At 44.8% G+C, this 17,855-nt stretch overlaps 1 protein-coding gene across 1 annotated transcript in view; it reads left to right on the forward strand.

The window, feature by feature from the left end:
* The window catches only part of LOC141476740 (dymeclin-like), a 219,126-nt gene that overhangs the window by 18,740 nt on the left and 182,531 nt on the right, over nucleotides 1–17,855 (forward strand). Inside the window, exon 5 of the mRNA XM_074165548.1 lies at nucleotides 10,020–10,092. Coding sequence (XP_074021649.1) covers nucleotides 10,020–10,092 — 73 coding nt within the window. The remainder of the gene's footprint in view (nucleotides 1–10,019; nucleotides 10,093–17,855) is intronic.

A 17,855-nucleotide genomic window follows, 5' to 3' on the forward strand; every position in this document is an offset into this window, starting at 1 on the left:
AAAGAAGAAATGAAGTGCCTGTGAGGTTACATACAACATATTTACTGTTCAGGACAACCTGTGAGATTGAAAGTGTGTAGTCAACAGTAAAGCTGACTGACTTCCTTTGGGGTCTGAAGTAATTTGGTATAAACCATCTTACTTTGTATCATACATGTGAAGGAAAACACCTTCAAAATGTGATTGGAGATTTTAATTAGAATCATGGAAAGGTTAGAATTGGAAAGGACCTTAAAGACCATCTAGTTCCAACCCCCTGCCCTGGGCAGGGACACCTCCCACCAGACCACGTTGATCAAAGCCCCCTCCAACCTGGCCTTGAACCCCTCCAGGGATGGGGCAGCCACAGCTTCCCTGGGCAACCTGGGCCAGGGTCTCACCACCCTCACAGCAAAGAAGTTCTTCCCCACATCTCATCTCAATCCCGCCTCTTCCAGTTTGAAGCCATTTCCCCTCGTCCTATGGCTCCCCTCCCTGATCAAGAGTCCCTCCCCAGCTTTCCTGGAGCCCCTTGAGGGACTGGAAGGGGCTCTGAGGTCTCCCCGGAGCCTTCTCTTCAGGCTGAACAACCCCAACTCTCTCAGCCTGTTTTCATAGGGGAGGTGCTCCATCCCCCTGATCATTTTCGTGGCCCTCCGCTGGACCTGTTCCAAGAGGTCCATGTCCTTCCTGTGTTGAGGACTCCAAAGCTGGACACAGAACTCCAGGTGGGGTCTCACAAGGGCAGAGTAGAGGGGTAGAATCACCTCCCGCAACCTGCTGGCCACGCTTCTCTTGATGCAGCCCAGGATGCGGTTGGCTTTCTGGGCTACCAGTGCACATTGCCGGCTCATGTTGAGCTTCTCATCCACGAGCATTCCCAAGTCCTTCTCCTCAGGGCTGCTCTCCAGCCATTCTCCACCCAACCTGTATTTGTGCCTGGGATTGCCACGTCCCAGGTGCAAGACCCTGCACTTGGCTTGGTTGAACTTCATGAGTTTTGCATGAGCCCATCTCTCCATCCTGTCCAGGTCCCTCTGGATGGCATCCCTTCCTTCCAGCATGTCGACTGTGCCACACAGCTTGGTGTCGTCGGCAAACTTGCTGAGGGTGCACTCTATCCCACTTGTCCATGTCTCCAACAAAGATGTTGAACAGCACTGAAGATGTTAAACACCGCTGCACATTGACTGTTGTTATTTGCTAGAATTAAGCCTTTATTAATAAGCTGTTGACATGTTACAGGTTCCTATAGCAAAATAGACCTCTTCTGGAGCAGGGTTTAAGTTCTTTGGTTTATTTTTTCTTTAAAGATTTGTCTTCAATTTAACGCGGTCGTTTATTTACAAACTTAATTTGGCTCGTTTGTGGTTTTTTTTTTTTAGCAGTTGCTCAGAAGTGATGTTGTATGACCTACTTTAGCTTTAGCCATTTTTATACAGTTTGAAAGGTGGGAATGGTCCTCTTCAGAAGAAAAGAATAGAATTGGGGTGAAGCTGACCACGTGCTGCTGTAGGAACGGTGATGTTGTAATTATTTCGTGTGTCTTTTCACGTTTCGTAAGCCAGCCGGAGTGGAATTAATCCAATTTTTAGGAATTGCATGGTTAGAACTGATCCGTTGAAAAGGCAACTGCTCAAATTTGATCAGTGGGCAGAGGTTTATACTGGAAGAGTCAAAGAATTTAGGCATAATGTCCAAAAATAAATGCACCTCTAGGAAATGGAGCGTGTATTACACAAGATGAAAGACGGCGGGGAAAAAGATGCTCAAATAATCTAGCTCTTCTCTTTCTGCTATCTGGTCCTTCTTTTTGAATCAACGCCTTCAAAATCGGTTTGGTTACAGCAAAAAGAAAGTCATAACACTGTCACTGCCACAGATCTTCACGTGGTGCCGTATCAAGATGCTCTTACTGAACACATGATGGATAACGCCAGCACGTGATTTCCTTTTTCTCATAAAGATACTGTCGTAATGCAGTGTGGTTTATTGTATAAAGCCAAAAATGGTCCGAGAAAAAGGACTAGTATTAGAATATCCTTCCAGTCCCTAAAGGGGCCTCAGGAAAGCTGGGGAGGGACTCTTGATCAGGGAGGGGAGCCATAGGACAAGGGGTAATGGCTTCAAACTGAAAGAGGGGGGTTTTAGATGAAATCTCAGGAAGAACTTCTTTGCTGTGAGGGTGGTGAGGCACTGGAACAGGTTGCCCAGAGAAGCTGTGGCTGCCCCATCCCTGGAGGGGTTCAAGACCAGGTTGGACGGGGGCTTTGATCAACGTGGTCTGGTGGGAGGTGTCCCTGCCCAGGGCAGGGGGGTTGGAACTGGATGGTCCTTAAGGTCCCTTCCAACCCAAACCATTCTATGATTCCATGACACAGGAATGTGGCAGGGGTGAGGGAGCATTGGGCATCGCCTCCTCAGAGGCTGGTGGTGAGATGAGGGGGAGTTTAATGGAGCACAAAAAATGGATCTTTTTACCCAAGATCTGGGGTTTTAATGGAATGCAAAACAAAGCCAACAATTTCCCACCGACAGGAAGGAGGGGATGGGGACAGGAGCTGAAACTTTAAACTGGAAGAGGGGAGATTGAGATGAGATCTGGGGAAGAACTTCTTTGCTGTGAGGGTGGTGAGAGCCTGGCCCAGGTTGCCCAGAGAAGCTGTGGCTGCCCCATCCCTGGAGGTGTTCAAGGCCAGGTTGGATGGGGCTTTGATCAACGTGGTCTGGTGGGAGGTGTCCCTGCCCAGGGCAGGAGGGTGGGACTAGATGGTCTTTGAGGTCTTTTCCAACCCAAACCATTCTGTGGTTTTATGAATACGAATGGATTGTGGAAGAACAACCAAAAATATCCAAAAGTGAATTTCCCTCAACAGTCAGCACGGCAAGGACACGTGTTGAGAATGTCTGATAGTTCCTTGCTCATTAAGTAGGGGAAACTGTCCATTAAGATCTCCTTGGCATTTGGGGAAATCATGTGGTGCCATAAGATGAAGAGCTACATGTTGAAACGGTTTAATGGATTTAAACTGGGTTGAGCAGTCTCCAAGAATGAAGTCAGCTAACCCATAGAATCATAGAATTGTCTAGGTTGGAGCAACACCTGCGTGTACTAAGCCATCATTGCAGACTGCTGAGGGGTTTATATATAAAATATTGCCCCCCCTCTTGCTTCACAGTAGAACTGGTGGAAAAGCTGAGATGTTTTGTTAGGTTGAACCCTTGTGATTTTAAGTCCTTACTCTGGAAATTCCCCGTGGCGTGGTATGAGAAGTAATTCTTGTCACTGGGGTCGATCCGTGTTTATACCACGTCCAGCAGCACTTGACTGTAATTCACGGTGACATTTATTAGCGATAATTTTGTGCTTATTGATGGCAAACGTACTTAGCAATTATCTTTGAGCAGATTGTTCGCTGGATGGGCTTGATTAGGAAGGTAATTGCCTCTGGTCTGGTGAGAGCAGGGGGTGGAGGCAGGAAACCAGCTTCTCCTCCTCCGGCTCCAGTCCCGCTGCTGCTTTTGACTCCGGTTTCCATTTGGAGGTGGCTCTTGTGACCTTCTTCGAGGTGTTGAGGTTCATAACATGCTGCATTTACACAGCCATCATTTTTTTTTTTTTTTTGCTCTGAACAAATCTTCACGTTGGATTTTTTGAAGGATATAGATAGCATGGTAGTAAAGAGAATGCCTTCCTATAGCTTTTATACTCAGCTACAGGAAAAGTGAAGGGTCATTAACGGAGTGTAATAAAATACTGTTGTGTGAGAGCCTATTAAAGTGAGCAGAAAAAGATTAAATGCTTTTTGTTTGTATTTTCATAATTAAAAGTCAAGTGCAGCTTATTTGGTTTTTATTCTTTGGAAACTAGAGCACGCCTCGTTACTGTGATGTTTACACAGATTTATTAGTACTTTTACCAAAGTATTACATACTTAACACTATCATTGGTGAGTGTGCTTTTTAAAAATTAAGTTATTCCTAGTTGTCCTTGCCGTCTTTTCATTTCCCAGATATTATTTTACTATTTTTCAATTACGAGCATGATAAAAGGAACCTTACAGAATATGTTACTACATTAATTATATAATGTAAGTAAAAGACGCACGTAGATAAAGGCTTTAATATGGTGTGTAAATTTGGAAGTATTGCTTGCTTATTTTCATAATAAATAGCTGGTGAGTAGTTACTGTAAAGAACAGTTCCAACAACCTCGCTCTCTCCTATGATCTGTTTATTAATGCTTTGTTCGGTCTAAAGGGTAACCGTTCTTTTCAGGATCATCTTAAATCACTGCGTGTTGTTGTTGGTGTTTGTTTCCCTTTTTAAACTCTGAGCATCCCTATTTTTCCCTTCTAACCAGAGAATTATTCTCCCAGATTTTGCAATTGATACGCACAGGATTGAGTTCTTTTGCCCAGGAAGTGCAGCCTTTCCCTCTTCGTCCATAATTGGGAATTTGCATACAACTTGGGAGGATATTGCACAGCGTTGATTTTAGGAAAGTCTTTGTAGAAACTTAAACCATGTGCTTTAAGATTCAGCTAGAAATTCCTGATATTGATAATCCTCAACCGGACTTGGCGTATGCTGATCTGAAACTGGAGTTACTCTTGCTAACGCAGATCTTGTGAGACCCCACCTGGGGTACTGTGTCCAGCTCTGGAGCCCCCAACACCAGAAGGACATGGACCTGTTGGAATGGGTCCAGAGAAGGCCACGGAGATGCTGCGAGGGCTGGAGCCCCTCTGCTGTGAGGACAGGCTGAGAGAGTTGGTGGGGTTCAGCCTGGAGAAGAGAAGGCTGCGGGGAGACCTTAGAGCCCCTTCCAGTCCCTCAGGGGGCTCCAGGAAAGCTGGGGAGGGACTCTTGATGAGGGAGGGGAGCCATAGGACGAGGGGAAATGGCTTCAAACTGGAAGAGGGGAGATTGAGATGAGATGTGGGGAAGAACTTCTTTGCTGTGAGGGTGGTGAGGCACTGGCCCAGGTTGCCCAGAGAAGCTGTGGCTGCCCCATCCCTGGAGGGGTTCAAGGCCAGGTTGGAGGGGGCTTTGAGCAACGTGGTCTGGTGGGAGGTGTCCCTGCTCATGGCAGGGGGGTTGGAACTGGATGGTCTTTAAGGTCCCTTCCAACCCAAACCATTCTATGATTCTATGATCATTCATCTTTCAGTGAGGCTTCTACTGACTGTATCCCATAATTTCTGCACAGTCTTTAGCTCTATTGTGCTTCAGAGGCATAAGAGACAGGCACATGCCGTGTATTATATTCTAAATCAAACCATCCATTCATTTAACCTATTCCCTAACGTTTAGGAGGAAACTTTATTCATTCTCTGTAAAGATGTTTTTATCATGAGGCTGCCAAGGCCTGTGTTTGGTATATTTTATATAAGTGAGAGGATATAGAGAAGGGAATAAATAACAGTACATTTACTGCAGGCCTTAAATGATTTCAGGAGGCTTCAGCTATCATATAAAGGAAATGAGGGATGGCAATTCATTTACGTCCTCATTATTAACGCTCTTAAGTGAAAGTTGGGAGCTTTTGGGCGTCCTCGGAGCTGAAGATCAAACCACAAAACCCAAAGAAGCTTTAAATCCACTGGCTGTGTAATGGATTGAATGAGTGAGGTTTTAGATACTCTTTTACAAGTAAGGAATGATTTCATTACTGAAATAATGAAATGATGTTGCTCCTACATCTAAGGACCATCTAAGGTGAGGCTATGCCTGAATATTTTATTAATATTTTATTAATATTTTATTAACATAAGGCACATCCAGCTGCTCCAGCAGCTCAGGTGAGGTCATGACAAGCGTAGTAATTAGGTTCTTGATTGAAAAAAAGACTGTTTTACCATCTCTGTTAGACCGAGGATGGAGCTGGGCTTGTTTTAATAGAACTGGAGTCTCCTGTCATGTATATTTTCTGCTGGATAAACCGTTTAAACCAGCATAACCGGACATTTTAAAAGCCGTGTGTGTTTGCGGTTACTTCTGCAGCGTGAGACAGCGTTTCGAAGACGCGCTTCTCATTCCTTTCCCTGCTCTAATCTTATCTGGACAGATTCACCCTTTACTCATTTCCACCTCCCCCCTCCCCACCACCACCCCCCCGCCCGAGGCTTTTACACGCGTCTTTGATCCAAGTATGTGATCTCTGAACGCGAAGGAATCTGGTGTGTATTGTCTTTATCCTGCCATTGAAGAAGGAAAAAAAAAAAAAAAGGCATTGTTTATGCAAACACAGGGTGTTCCGTGTTTATAGCTCGCTCTCACGTTATAGATTTGGCATATGTCCGCCTCATTGTCTTGGCAAGGCAAGAATTAAACAAGAATGCGTGTGCCCCGATGGGGAAAAGGATACATTAATTATTGGAGCTTGAATGACATTGATTACAGCAATTAGGGGTGTTTTGGTTTTTTTTTTGGTTTTTTTTTTTAAGGAAAAATAGTTGGAGAACAGAGCAGGAAAAACTAACATCTTCCATTCTACGTGATTGTGCTCACCCAAAATTTTCTTGCTTTATTTTAAATATAGTGACGGCGGGGGGAAGCCCTCTTTCTTATTCAAATAACATTATTCTCTCTTCAAATGAGTTGTGTATATCGCATGGTGGAAGAAATTATCTTCTTAAAATGCACTAACTACTTATGTTCATCCTTGTCTCTTCATCTTGTGTTCATCCTTCTCTCTTCACTGGGTAAAAAACTGGCTGGATGGCCGTGCCCAGAGAGTTGTGATTAATGGGGTGAAATCCAGTTGGCGGCCGGTCACCAGTGGTGTCCCTCAGGGCTCAGTTTTGGGGCCGGTCTTGTTTAATATCTTTATTGATGATCTGGATGAGGGGATTGAGTGCACCCTCAGTAAGTTTGTAGAGGACACCAAAGTAGGTGGGAGTGTTGATCTGCTTGAGGGCTGGAAGGCTCTACAGAGGGACCTGGACAGGTTGGATGGATGGGCCAAGGCCAATGGGATGAGGTTCAATCAGGCCAAGTGCCGGGTCCTGCATTTCGGCCACAACAACCCCAGGCAACGCTACAGGCTCGAGGAAGAGTGGCTGGAAAGCTGCCCGGCAGAAAAGGACCTGGGGGTGTTGGTGGACAGGCGGCTTAACATGAGCCAGCGGTGTGCCCAGGTGGCCAAGAAGGCCAACAGCATCCTGGCCTGTGTCAGGAACAGCGTGGCCAGCAGGAGCAGGGCAGTGATGGTGCCTCTGGACTGGGCACTGGTGAGGCCTCACCTCGAGTGCTGTGTTCAGTTCTGGGCCCCTCACTCCAGGAAGGACATGGAGCTGCTGGAGCGTGTCCAGAGGAGAGCCACCAAGCTGGTGAGGGGTCTGGAGAACAAGTCATATGAGGAGAGGCTGAGGGAACTGGGCATGTTTAGTTTGGAGAAGAGGAGGCTGAGGGGAGACCTCATTGCCCTCTACAGCTACCTGAAAGGAGGGTGTAGAGAGGTGGGTGTTGGCCTCTTCTCCCAAGGGAATAATGACAGGAGCAGAGGAGATGGTCTGAAGTTGTGCCAGGGGAGGTTTAGATTAGATATTAGGAAGAATTACTTTCCTGAGAGAGTGGTCAGGCACTGGAACAGCTTGCCCAGGGAGGTGGTGGAGTCTCCATCCCTGGAGGTATTTAAGGAACGTGTAGACGTGGCACTTCAGGGCATGCTCTAGTGCCCGAGATTGTGGGGGTCTTTTTTGTGTGTGTATGGTTGGACTCAGTGATCTCAGAGGTCCTTTCCAACCGTGAAGATTCTGTGATTGCTCTTCTCTTCTCCCTTCCAGCTGCGAAGAGGAAAAACTGGAGAACTAATAGCAGTCTTGCTCTATAAGCATTTTTTTAGTTACTTTAGGATACATTATCTGGGCTTTCTTATTGACGGGGGTTTCTAAGGTTAAATACTCTCAGCAATTCTTGGTTTTTTTCCTAACAGGAGCCACATTGTGTTACTCGTGGGGGATTCTATATAAAGGAAACCACGTTTCCGTGATTAAAAAAAAAAAAAAACAAACTGATTTCCTTTTAGAATGTGCAGTTCACTAGGTGACAATTTTTAATGTGTTTTTAATAAAAGCGATTGTGGAAAGAAATAATTTGGCTTTATTGTGACTATTCCCTCTGGGGTGCTTCTTAAAATTGAGTTCTGGATTGAAGAACGGGCTTGGGTTAAACAGAGTAACGGGGCCACAACCTGCCTGTAAAGCTGTGTTTACTGCAGGACCTATTTATTTGAAAATACCAAATAAACAAGCATTTTGGGTAATCGTTGTGCTGTAATGAAGAGGGGGGAAAAAACCATTCAGCGTTATAAAACCTTGCACTTCTTTGTGCTGGAGGTTTCTCTTTATAATTTGATTTTGAACGCAGAAAAAATCCTTATACTCCAAGAGATTTACCTTCTGGTTTTTTGGTACTATGGGACAACTTCGCATGGTTCAATAAGCTTTTTCCTCAGCAAATCTTGCAAGTCTGTTATTAGAGTGGCTTTTAAAAATTGCTGTGCTGATGTGAAATACTGTTGGTTTTAATAGTTGCATTATTTAAAATAATTTTAAATCATTCCGTGCGTTTTGTCACGTTGCGCGTGAGTAGAGAATAATTTCGGCTCGCTAAAAATGCACTTTGGAAATTCGTGAATCTTTACTTGTCATTGAGATGTGTAAAACCTCTTCAATAAATAAATGTCCCGGAAAAAATCATGTGTAGAATTAATTGCTTAAGAGCAGCGGTGATGTTTATGGCAGGCTGCATAAGTTTTACAGACCGCAATTTAGAATGTTGTTACAGGATCATAGAATGCTATGGGGTTGGAAGGAACCTCTGGAGATCATCTAGTCCAACCCCCTGCCAAAGCAGGGCCACCCAGAGCAGGTCCCACAGGAACGTGTCCAGGCGGGGTTGGAATGTCTCCAGAGAAGGAGACTCCACCACCTCTCTGGGCAGCCTCTTCCAGGGCTCTGACACCCTCCAAGGAAAGAAGTTCCTCCTCATGCTTAGGTGGAACTTCCCATGTTCCAGTTTGTGCCCGTTCCCTCTTGTCCTGTCCCTGGGCACCACTGAAAACAGACTGGCCCCATCCTCCTGACACCCACCCTTGAAGTATTTATAGGCCTTGATCAGATCCCCCCTCAGGCTTCTCTTCACCAGACTCAAAAGACCCAAGTCCTTCAGCCTTTCCTCATCAGAGAGATGCTCCAGGCCCCTCATCATCTTTGTAGCCCTCTGCTGTCCCCTCTCCAGCAGTTCCCTGTCCTTCTTGAACTGGGGAGCCCAGAACTGGACCCACTGCTCCAGCTGTGGCCTCCCCAGGGCAGAGCAGAGGGGGAGGATGACCTCCCTCCACCTGCTGGCCACACTCTTTCTGATGCCCCCCAGGATGCCATTGGCTTTCTTGGCCACAAGGGCACATTGCTGGCTCATGGTCATCCTGTTGTCCACCAGGACTCCCAGGTCTTTCTCCTCAGAGCTGTTCTCCAGCAGGTCACCCCCACCCTGTCCTGGTGCAGGGGGTTATTCCTCCCCAGGTGCAGGTATTTAGCGTATGTAAGACAAATGAAACCATGTTTTCTGTCTGTCTGTGCTTATTCTTTTATTGGGATTAAAAAAAGGGGTTGGAAAATGCATAGTGCTGGGAATTTTGAGAGGGGACTTGAACTGTGTGGACCAGTGAGAAGTCGCTAGTGATCAGTTCAACTGTTAGTTAAAAAGCCATTTAATATGAACTTAAGTAGTAAAGTAGGATTTGATGTGCTTAATATTATCATATTCCTACAATACCAACATCTCAATTTAAGTTATCCAGTTGTTATGAGTTATTTATTTTATATATAAAATATAGCATCACCATTTTCACTGGTGATAATCCTAAGTGCCTTCTATTTCAGCTAAGAGCGCCGTCTCCTCAAACAGGTAGAATTTCTTTCCGAGTGGTTGTTCCTTAATTAAAATACGAATCGCCTTTATCTATGTGTTTACATCTTTGCCTTCTTTTGCTATTTGAAAATCCAGAAAACCTTTGGTCTGCTTCTTTCCAGGAGCAGAGTGTGAAGACCTCATAGAAGAGTTGTTGTGTTGCCTCATCCAGCTCATCGTTGAAATTCCCCTCTTGTAAGTTGGCTTTTTTTCTTAATATTTTTTTTTTTTTTTGGCTTCCTTGTATAAACTGAGCATTGGAGGGAATAGAAAACGTAGAGTTGATGGGGTTATAATGTTTAAGTACTTGTGTTTTGAATGCTCCACGTGATGGTTCGTTAGTGATAATGACGACCTGCTGCCGGTACCGGCCCTGAACGTCCTGTTGGAAGAAATACGCGATCAGCATCTCGCACCCGGTTCAAACCATCAAAAGAAATTATCCTGATGTGTTTTGTAGGAGTTTTGACGTTTGTTTTGGGTACCTCTATTCACACATAGACAGTTACTGCTCGTTTGTGGCTAGAAATGGGGACACGTACAGGCTGCAAACAAAAGTTCCTCTTCTGCAGTCGTGGGGGATTTTGAACTCCACGTGTGTTAAATAAGTCATTATTTAATACTAATTTCTGAAATAGCAACGAATTGAAGAAGAGAGAAGAGAAATGACTCAGTGGAACGTTTCTGTGGATCTTCAGGTTTGTTTATGTGGCTTTTTTCACGCATCTGCTGCGTTTAAGAGGTATTTATTCCACATGCCGTTGGGATATAGGTCATGAAACGTACTTCAGTATTACATGGAGGAGAACGTAGTTTGTTCTTCGGAAATAAAAATGTTTATTCACACCTGTCCTGAGAAGTTTTAACCTCTTTTTCCCGAAATAAACTATAGCAGAGATAGCATTAGCAGTATTTTTTTGTGGTAGGTTGCATTGTAGTCCGTGCCTAAAATGTGGTGCCCCGATTAAAGCATCGCAGCTTTGAGTTTCAGGTTATTTCTTACAGCGTAATAGCTAATTTTTGTACTTCGTTTTTGTAGTTCGGATCGTCCTTTTGGTTGGAAAGCTGACAAAGATGTAATATTTTTTTGAAACATCGCCCTCATTAAATACAACTCTGTCAACATCACACGAGGATTTGGGTGTCACGAATTAGCGATATGATTTAGAGCCTCGTTCGGCAAAGCTTGTCAGGACTTCCTGGAGCTTGATACGCTTTTTGTTTGGAGCAGATGAGAGGAAGTCCAAAGGGGTGAAAGGACTGGGCTACGTGGGCAAGTTCATAAATCCTGCGGGGTTTTATTTTTCTTTCTTGAAAGTCCCAATGTGTGTGTGTGTGTGTAGAGCCCAGTATCATTTATTCTGTCTTTCTGGCAGAAGAAGTTTGTGGGCATCGATGTTCTTAACCCTTTTCAACAACTGAACCTCTTGGCATCTCTATTTCTGAGTGAATGTGGTTGCTGGGAATGGAAGCTGCTGTTGAAAGCTCTTAGTTTACTATCTAATATAATGATAATAATGGCTTATTAAAAAAAGCAGTCGTCGTGAAGCCTGTCTGTAATCTTTAATGTTCAGCTGTATTGAAAATATCTCACTTTTCGTAAGAGAGTGAGGTTTTTTATGTCAAATAAGTTTTCTTAGCTAAATTTTTCCTGCAATAGCAGCTGCTGAATTGTTAGCAAGTTGTTAAAAGTCTATATTATTACCTTATTTAGCAGTGTAGTAAATTTAACAATGTGATAACGCCTTAATTAACGATTTTATCCCCATATCATTGAAGGGGAAGTAGGATAAGGGAAAGGAAATAAGGAAAAACTTGCTTTTGGTAATACACAAAGCAACTCTGTTCTTCATAAGGATGTTATAAGGTGGAGATATTTTTGCTTAATGTAATAGTAACTTTTCTTTTTCAGGGGAATGATCAGGATTGTTTTAGTAGTGAGTTTATTTCTTACTTCCCTTCCTCTCCCTGGTCAGATTTACGCTATAATTTCTTTCCCTACTTTGTATTGAGGGAGTAGTTCATTTCTGTCTTTAGCTGGAATAAATCAAGAAAATTACAAGCCTATTATGTGAATTTTGGGGGGCAGCAGATTGAGTGGAATATACGGAATATTCAAATTTGCAATGATTTCTCTAGCAGGACTTAGGATGTCTTGCTAGAGAACAGGTAGCTCTGGCAGCTTACAGTAACGTTGCTGAGTGTCTGGCTGTAAAGCCGCTATTAAAGATGAATTTTGTTGTGACAGGCCACTAAAATCTCCGTGCTGAGTCTGTCTTAGACGCGTCATTGAGAAGAGCAACGTTTTTGCTAGGAGCATTCAATAGCCTTGACAGAGGACTGTCATAATTAGTGTGTCCCTTGGGTTCTGTAGACACAGCTTCAGGAAGGAGTGGATACAGCTGGCAGCTGCTGTCTAGATATATTGCTTCTCTACACCCCAGTTCAAACTTCTTTTTCTCTCCTTCACTGAAATACTAAGATCATTTTTCAAGCATGGAAGACCATCTCCATGTCCAAAATGCAGGAGCAGAGGTACCTGTGCAAAAGTCCCACGCTCTTTGCTTTCGAAATTGTTCTGAATCTCTTGTCACATGCTCTTTGGTTACAGCAGTACGCTTCAGAGGTACTATAATTTCTTTTTTCCCCCTCTATATATGTGCCACCATCCAGCGTGACCTGGACAGGCTGGAGAGCTGGGCGGAGAAGAACCTAATGAGGTTCAACAAGGGCAAATGTAGGGTCCTGCACCTGGGGAGGAAGAACCCCAGGCACCAATATAGGTTAGGGATGGATCTTCTGGAAAGCACTACTGAGGAGAAGGATCTGGGAGTCCTGCTGGATAGCAAACTTTCCATGAGCCAGCAATGTGCCCTTGTTGCCAAGAGGGCCAGTGGGATCCTGGGCTGCGTAGGGAAGAGTGTGGCCAGCAGGTTGAGGGAGGTCATTCTCCCCCTCTGCTCTGCACTGGGGAGGCCACAACTGGAATACTGCGTCCAGTTCTGGGCTCCCCAGTTCAAGAGAGACAGGGAACTACTGGAGAGAGTCCAACGTAGGGCAACTAAGATGATTAAGGGATTGGAGCATCTCCCTTATGAGGAAAGGCTGAGAGAGCTGGGGCTCTTTAGCCTGGAGAAGAGAAAGCTGAGGGCAGACCTTATCTTTGTTTACAAGTACCTAAAGGATGGGCTGAAGGATGATGGAGCTGGACTCTTTTCAGTGGTTCCCAGCGATAGGACGAGGGGCAACGGGCACAAGCTGGAACGTGGGAAGTTCCATTTAAATATGAGGAGAAACTTCTTTCCGGTGAGGGTGCCAGAGCCCTGGAACAGGCTGCCCAGGGAGGTCGTGGAGTCCCCTTCTCTGGAGATCATAGAATCATAGAATCGTCCAGGTTGGAAGAGACCCTTGGGATCATCGAGTCCAACCATCTACCCTACACTACAAAGTTCTCCCCTATATCATATCCCCCAACACCACATCCAAACGGCTCTTAAACACATCCAGGGATGGTGACTCAACCCCCTCCCTGGGCAGCCTGTTCCAATGCCCGACCACTCTTTCTCTGAAAAATTCTTTCCTAATGTTCAGTCTAAACCTACCCTGCTGGAGCTTGAATGCAGACCCGCCTTGATGCAGTCCTGAGTGATGTGCTCTGGGCAACCCTGCTTCAGCAGGGGAGTTGAGATGGATCTAGATCTAGGATCTGGAGATGATCTCTAGAGGTCCTTTCCAACTTTGAGAATTCCGTGATTCTGTGATTTCAGATCTATTTTTATTATGCAAATGTGTTACTGAAGAGCGGAGAGCATTGCTGGATGATGCTGTGTAGATGCTGTTATGGAGTCGTGAGAAATTTGTGTTTATAATATAGATCCTTTTATTCTTCACTGTTGAGCATCACGTTTGAAGATGTATATGTAAGAGGACAGGTACTGTTGGGAGGAGAGCTTAGGATCTCTGTGTGTGGTATTTTGCAGGCAAGTACGTAATCCTAACCCATGTTCTAGAGTTCAAAAGCACTGAGTTCATGAAGGCTCGAGTCTTTCTTGAACACGGGCAGAGCTTGTTCACCTCTGAGCTTCCTCCACTAGAAGCCTTGGCAGAATGAGCTCGTGTCTGCCTGCAGAATAACCTATGGAGAGACTTGAAAGATGCAGCTGGGCAGTCGAACTCAACATTAATAAGGAATCATAGAATGGTTTGGGTTGGAAGGGACCTAAAGACCATCTCATTCCAACCCCCTGCCATGGGCAGGGACACCTCCCATCAGACCAGGTTGCTCAAAGTCTCATCCAACCTGGCCTTTAAGGTGTGTGATATGGGGAAGAAGACAAATGGCAAAACTGTAACCTGCCTCCCAGTTAACCCTATACACTGGTACAGGTTTGGGGCTGGTCTGCTGGAAAGCAGTTTTGCAGAAAGAGACCTGGGAGTCCTGGTGGACAACAAGTTGCCCATGAGCGAGCGATGTGCCCTTGTGGCCAAGAAGGCCAATGGCATCCTGGGGTGCATAAGGAAGAGTGTGACCAGCAGGTTGAGGGAGGACATCCTCCCCCTCTGCTCTGCCCTGGGGAGGCCCCATCTGGAGCACTGGGTCCAGTTCTGGGCTCCCCAGTTGAAGAAGGACAGGGAATGGCTGGAGAGGGGACAGCAGAGGGCTACAAAGATGATTAGGAGCTTGGAGCATCTCTCTGATGAGGAAAGGCTGAGGGACTTGGGTCTTTTGAGTCTGGAGAAGAGAAGACTGAGGGGGGACCTCATCAATGCTGAGAAATATCTAAAGGGTGGATGTAAAGAGGACAGGGTCAGGCTCTTCTCAGTGGTGCTCTTCTCAGTGACAGAACAAGGGGCAACGGGCACAAACTTGAACGTAAGAAGTTCCATCTCAACATGAGGAGGAACTTCTTTCCTGTGAGGGTGGCAGAGCCCTGGAAGAGGCTGCCCAGAGAGGTGGAGTTTCCTTCTCTGGAGACATTCCAACCCCGCCTGGACACGTTCCTGTGGGACCTGCTCTGGGTGGCCCTGCTTTGGCAGGGGGTTGGACTAGATGATCTCCAGAACTTCCTTCCAACCCCTGCCTGTCTGGGATTCTCTCCATATCTCTTACTGTGAAATATAACTGAAGAACCAAAATGTGTTGATTTTTGTTGGGAAAGGCTGCAGAGACGTTCAGCAAAGCGTATCTCAGAGCGTCTCAGAATTGTCTACGATGAATTGAAGAAACTGTTTCACAAATTTACTTTTTATTGGGAAAGGTAAACGTGTTTTAAGGCAGTTAGACCCAGTGTAGTTAAAACAGGTTGTAGTAGGGGCCATGGGACTCTGCAGCATCGTGGCCCTGTTATCTGAGAGTTATTAAAAAGCTCTTGAATTACTCTTTTGAAAAACATTTTGCAAAATGCCAAGGAAAAAGGTTTCGTGTTTAATTTCAAGACATTTTATAGAAACTACAGCGTTATTGCTTTTCAAGAATTAGGCTTGTGCAGCCTCTTATAACACTCGTGTTTTAGGGTAAGTTGATGTTTGATTTATGGCTCCCTTGGGTTGTGTTATGGACGCTCTGCTTTTTCTTGGGGTTTTGTTAATGTTAGCGCTCAGGGGTGTACGTTAATGATGAAAACTGCAGAGTCAGCAAAAAGGTGCAACTTCAGCCTTTAATTGTAGGACTTTTATGTAGAAGCTATCGCTAACGTTGCGTCGTGAGATAGAGCTCCCAGAGCTTGAAATTACGAAGGCTTCTTTCAGCAGCTTGTTAAGAGCCGGGGTATAAAACTGAACATCTGGTTGTTATCGGTACATTTTCACTTTGTTTAAAAACTATAAATGCCTACGGAGGAAAAATGAAATCCTGTGATCTAGTTACATCACTGGTAAGTAGCTCCCCGTGGTGCCGGTAGAAGTTAGTTGATATTTCTATTACCTTCCATTATTTTTGTCTAGTTGCTAAGATTTGTAACCTAAAACGACCGTTACTTCCAAAAGTTAAATGTTAACCGGGTTTTGACTCATTTAAGGATGCTCCTTGCATTTCCTGGGAGCTTAAAAGTCGAACGTAGGCGGGAGAAGGGCGATATAATTGATTATAAAGCTCCGTGGAATCATCGCAATGTAGGAACGATGCCATGTACAGATAACGAGAAATATTTAGGCTTTTTTTTTTTTTTACCTTGCAGCAGCGAAGATGTTAAGAATTGTTTTCTGTCCTATTTCATGAATGTAATAATTTAATTTTTTTCATTACTTTCAAAACAATAGGTCGGAATAGTGCCTTTTTTTTTTTTTTAAAAAAAAAAAAAAAAAAAAAAGGACTATTCAAGGAACTTTTTATCAAGATTGTAGTAGCTCCAGTATTTGAAGAGTTATTTGACTTGAGCGTTTTTGGCAACGTGCTTTAATCATCAAAGGGGAACTTCCATCTGTTGAAACTTAGGCTGAAGGCAGCAAAAATATCCAAACTGAAGGAGGTTTGTGTTCCTTCACTTTTTGAAGAACCTCAAAATTTGAGACTGCTGTGCTCTGTGTAGGAGGGGTGTGTTGAATATAAAGGGGGTTTTATTGGCTGCTGCACTTTGTTGGCAGAGCCCTGGAAGAGGCTGCCCAGAGAGGTGGTGGAGTCTCCTTCTCTGGAGACATTCCAACCCTGCCTAGACACGTTCCTGTGGGACCTGCTCTGGGTGGACCTGCTTTGGCAGGGGGTTGGACTAGATGATCTCCAGAGGTCCCTTCCAACCCCATAGCATTCTGTGATTCCGTGGTGGTGCGATAAATAAAATTTATTTATTTATTTATTTGGAAGATTTTCTTCATTGCTCTTAAATCCTCTTTTCTGATGGCAGATTTGTGGCCTCTAAGTGTCTCTTTTTGGCAACTTGAGGGTTTGCAGACTTTCAAATCAGTGACAGTGACCAGGTTGACAGACATAAACCTTTTTTCTCCATTGCTAAGATGGCCATGAGACCCCAAGAGATTATTGCTACCACAACGTCATGATGGCTCTGCTTTCAAACCAGTGGCTCACATTTAGAGTCATAGAATTGGTTAGGTTGGAAGGGACCTTTCAGATCATCGAGTCCAACCATCAACCCAACACTGACAAAGCCACCACTAACCCATGTCCCTCAGCACCACGTCTGCCCGGCTTTTAAATCCCTCCAGGGATGGTGACTCCACCACTGCCCTGGGTAGCCTGTTCCAAGACTTGACAACCCTTTTGGTGAAGAATTTTTTCCCAATATCCATCCTAAACCTCCCCTGGTGCAACTTGAGGCCTTTTCCTCTTGTCCCATAGCCTGTTCCTTGGGAGAAGAGACCGACCTCCCCTGGCTACACCCTCCTTTCAGGGAGTTGGAGAGAGCGAGAAGGTCTCCCCTCAGCCTCCTTTTCTCCAGGCTGAACATCCCCAGCTCCCTCAGAGAAGTGCTGGTACAGAGAGACCATGGAGCAGGTCTGCCTTTCACGCTGTCTTCATGGCTGAAACACAGGACGTGATTCCTGTGTCTGGCTCTTCCCAGATCTCTGCAATGGTCTGCAGTAGCTTTTTGAGCACTTGGGTCATCTTTGTGGCTACCTTTTTGTAGAATCAGAATCATAGAATGGTTTGGGTTAGAAGGGATCTTAAAGAACCATCTAGTTCCAACCCCCATGCCATTCGCAGTGACACCTCCCACTAGACCAGGTTGCTCAAAGCCCCATCCAGCCTGCTCTCTTCTTTGAAGTCCTTTGCTTAGATTTAATGGATGTGACTCTACAAGCCTTGTTGATGTGCAAGGTAAATACAGAAGAATATGGATGCTCTGTTCAACACTTAAGTCTTAGATTATTTGTAATATTTTTAGTCTGTAGTGGGAGGAACTGAATGCCAATGAGGTGAAATTGTTTACAGGCACACGTAGTCTCAGATGATTTAGGAATAGTCCTGGGAATACAAGGTCTTGAATCCAACTTTTGTTTTATCC

This window comes from Numenius arquata, chromosome W (assembly GCF_964106895.1).
Source record: "Numenius arquata chromosome W, bNumArq3.hap1.1, whole genome shotgun sequence".
Classification (NCBI taxonomy): domain Eukaryota; kingdom Metazoa; phylum Chordata; class Aves; order Charadriiformes; family Scolopacidae; genus Numenius; species Numenius arquata.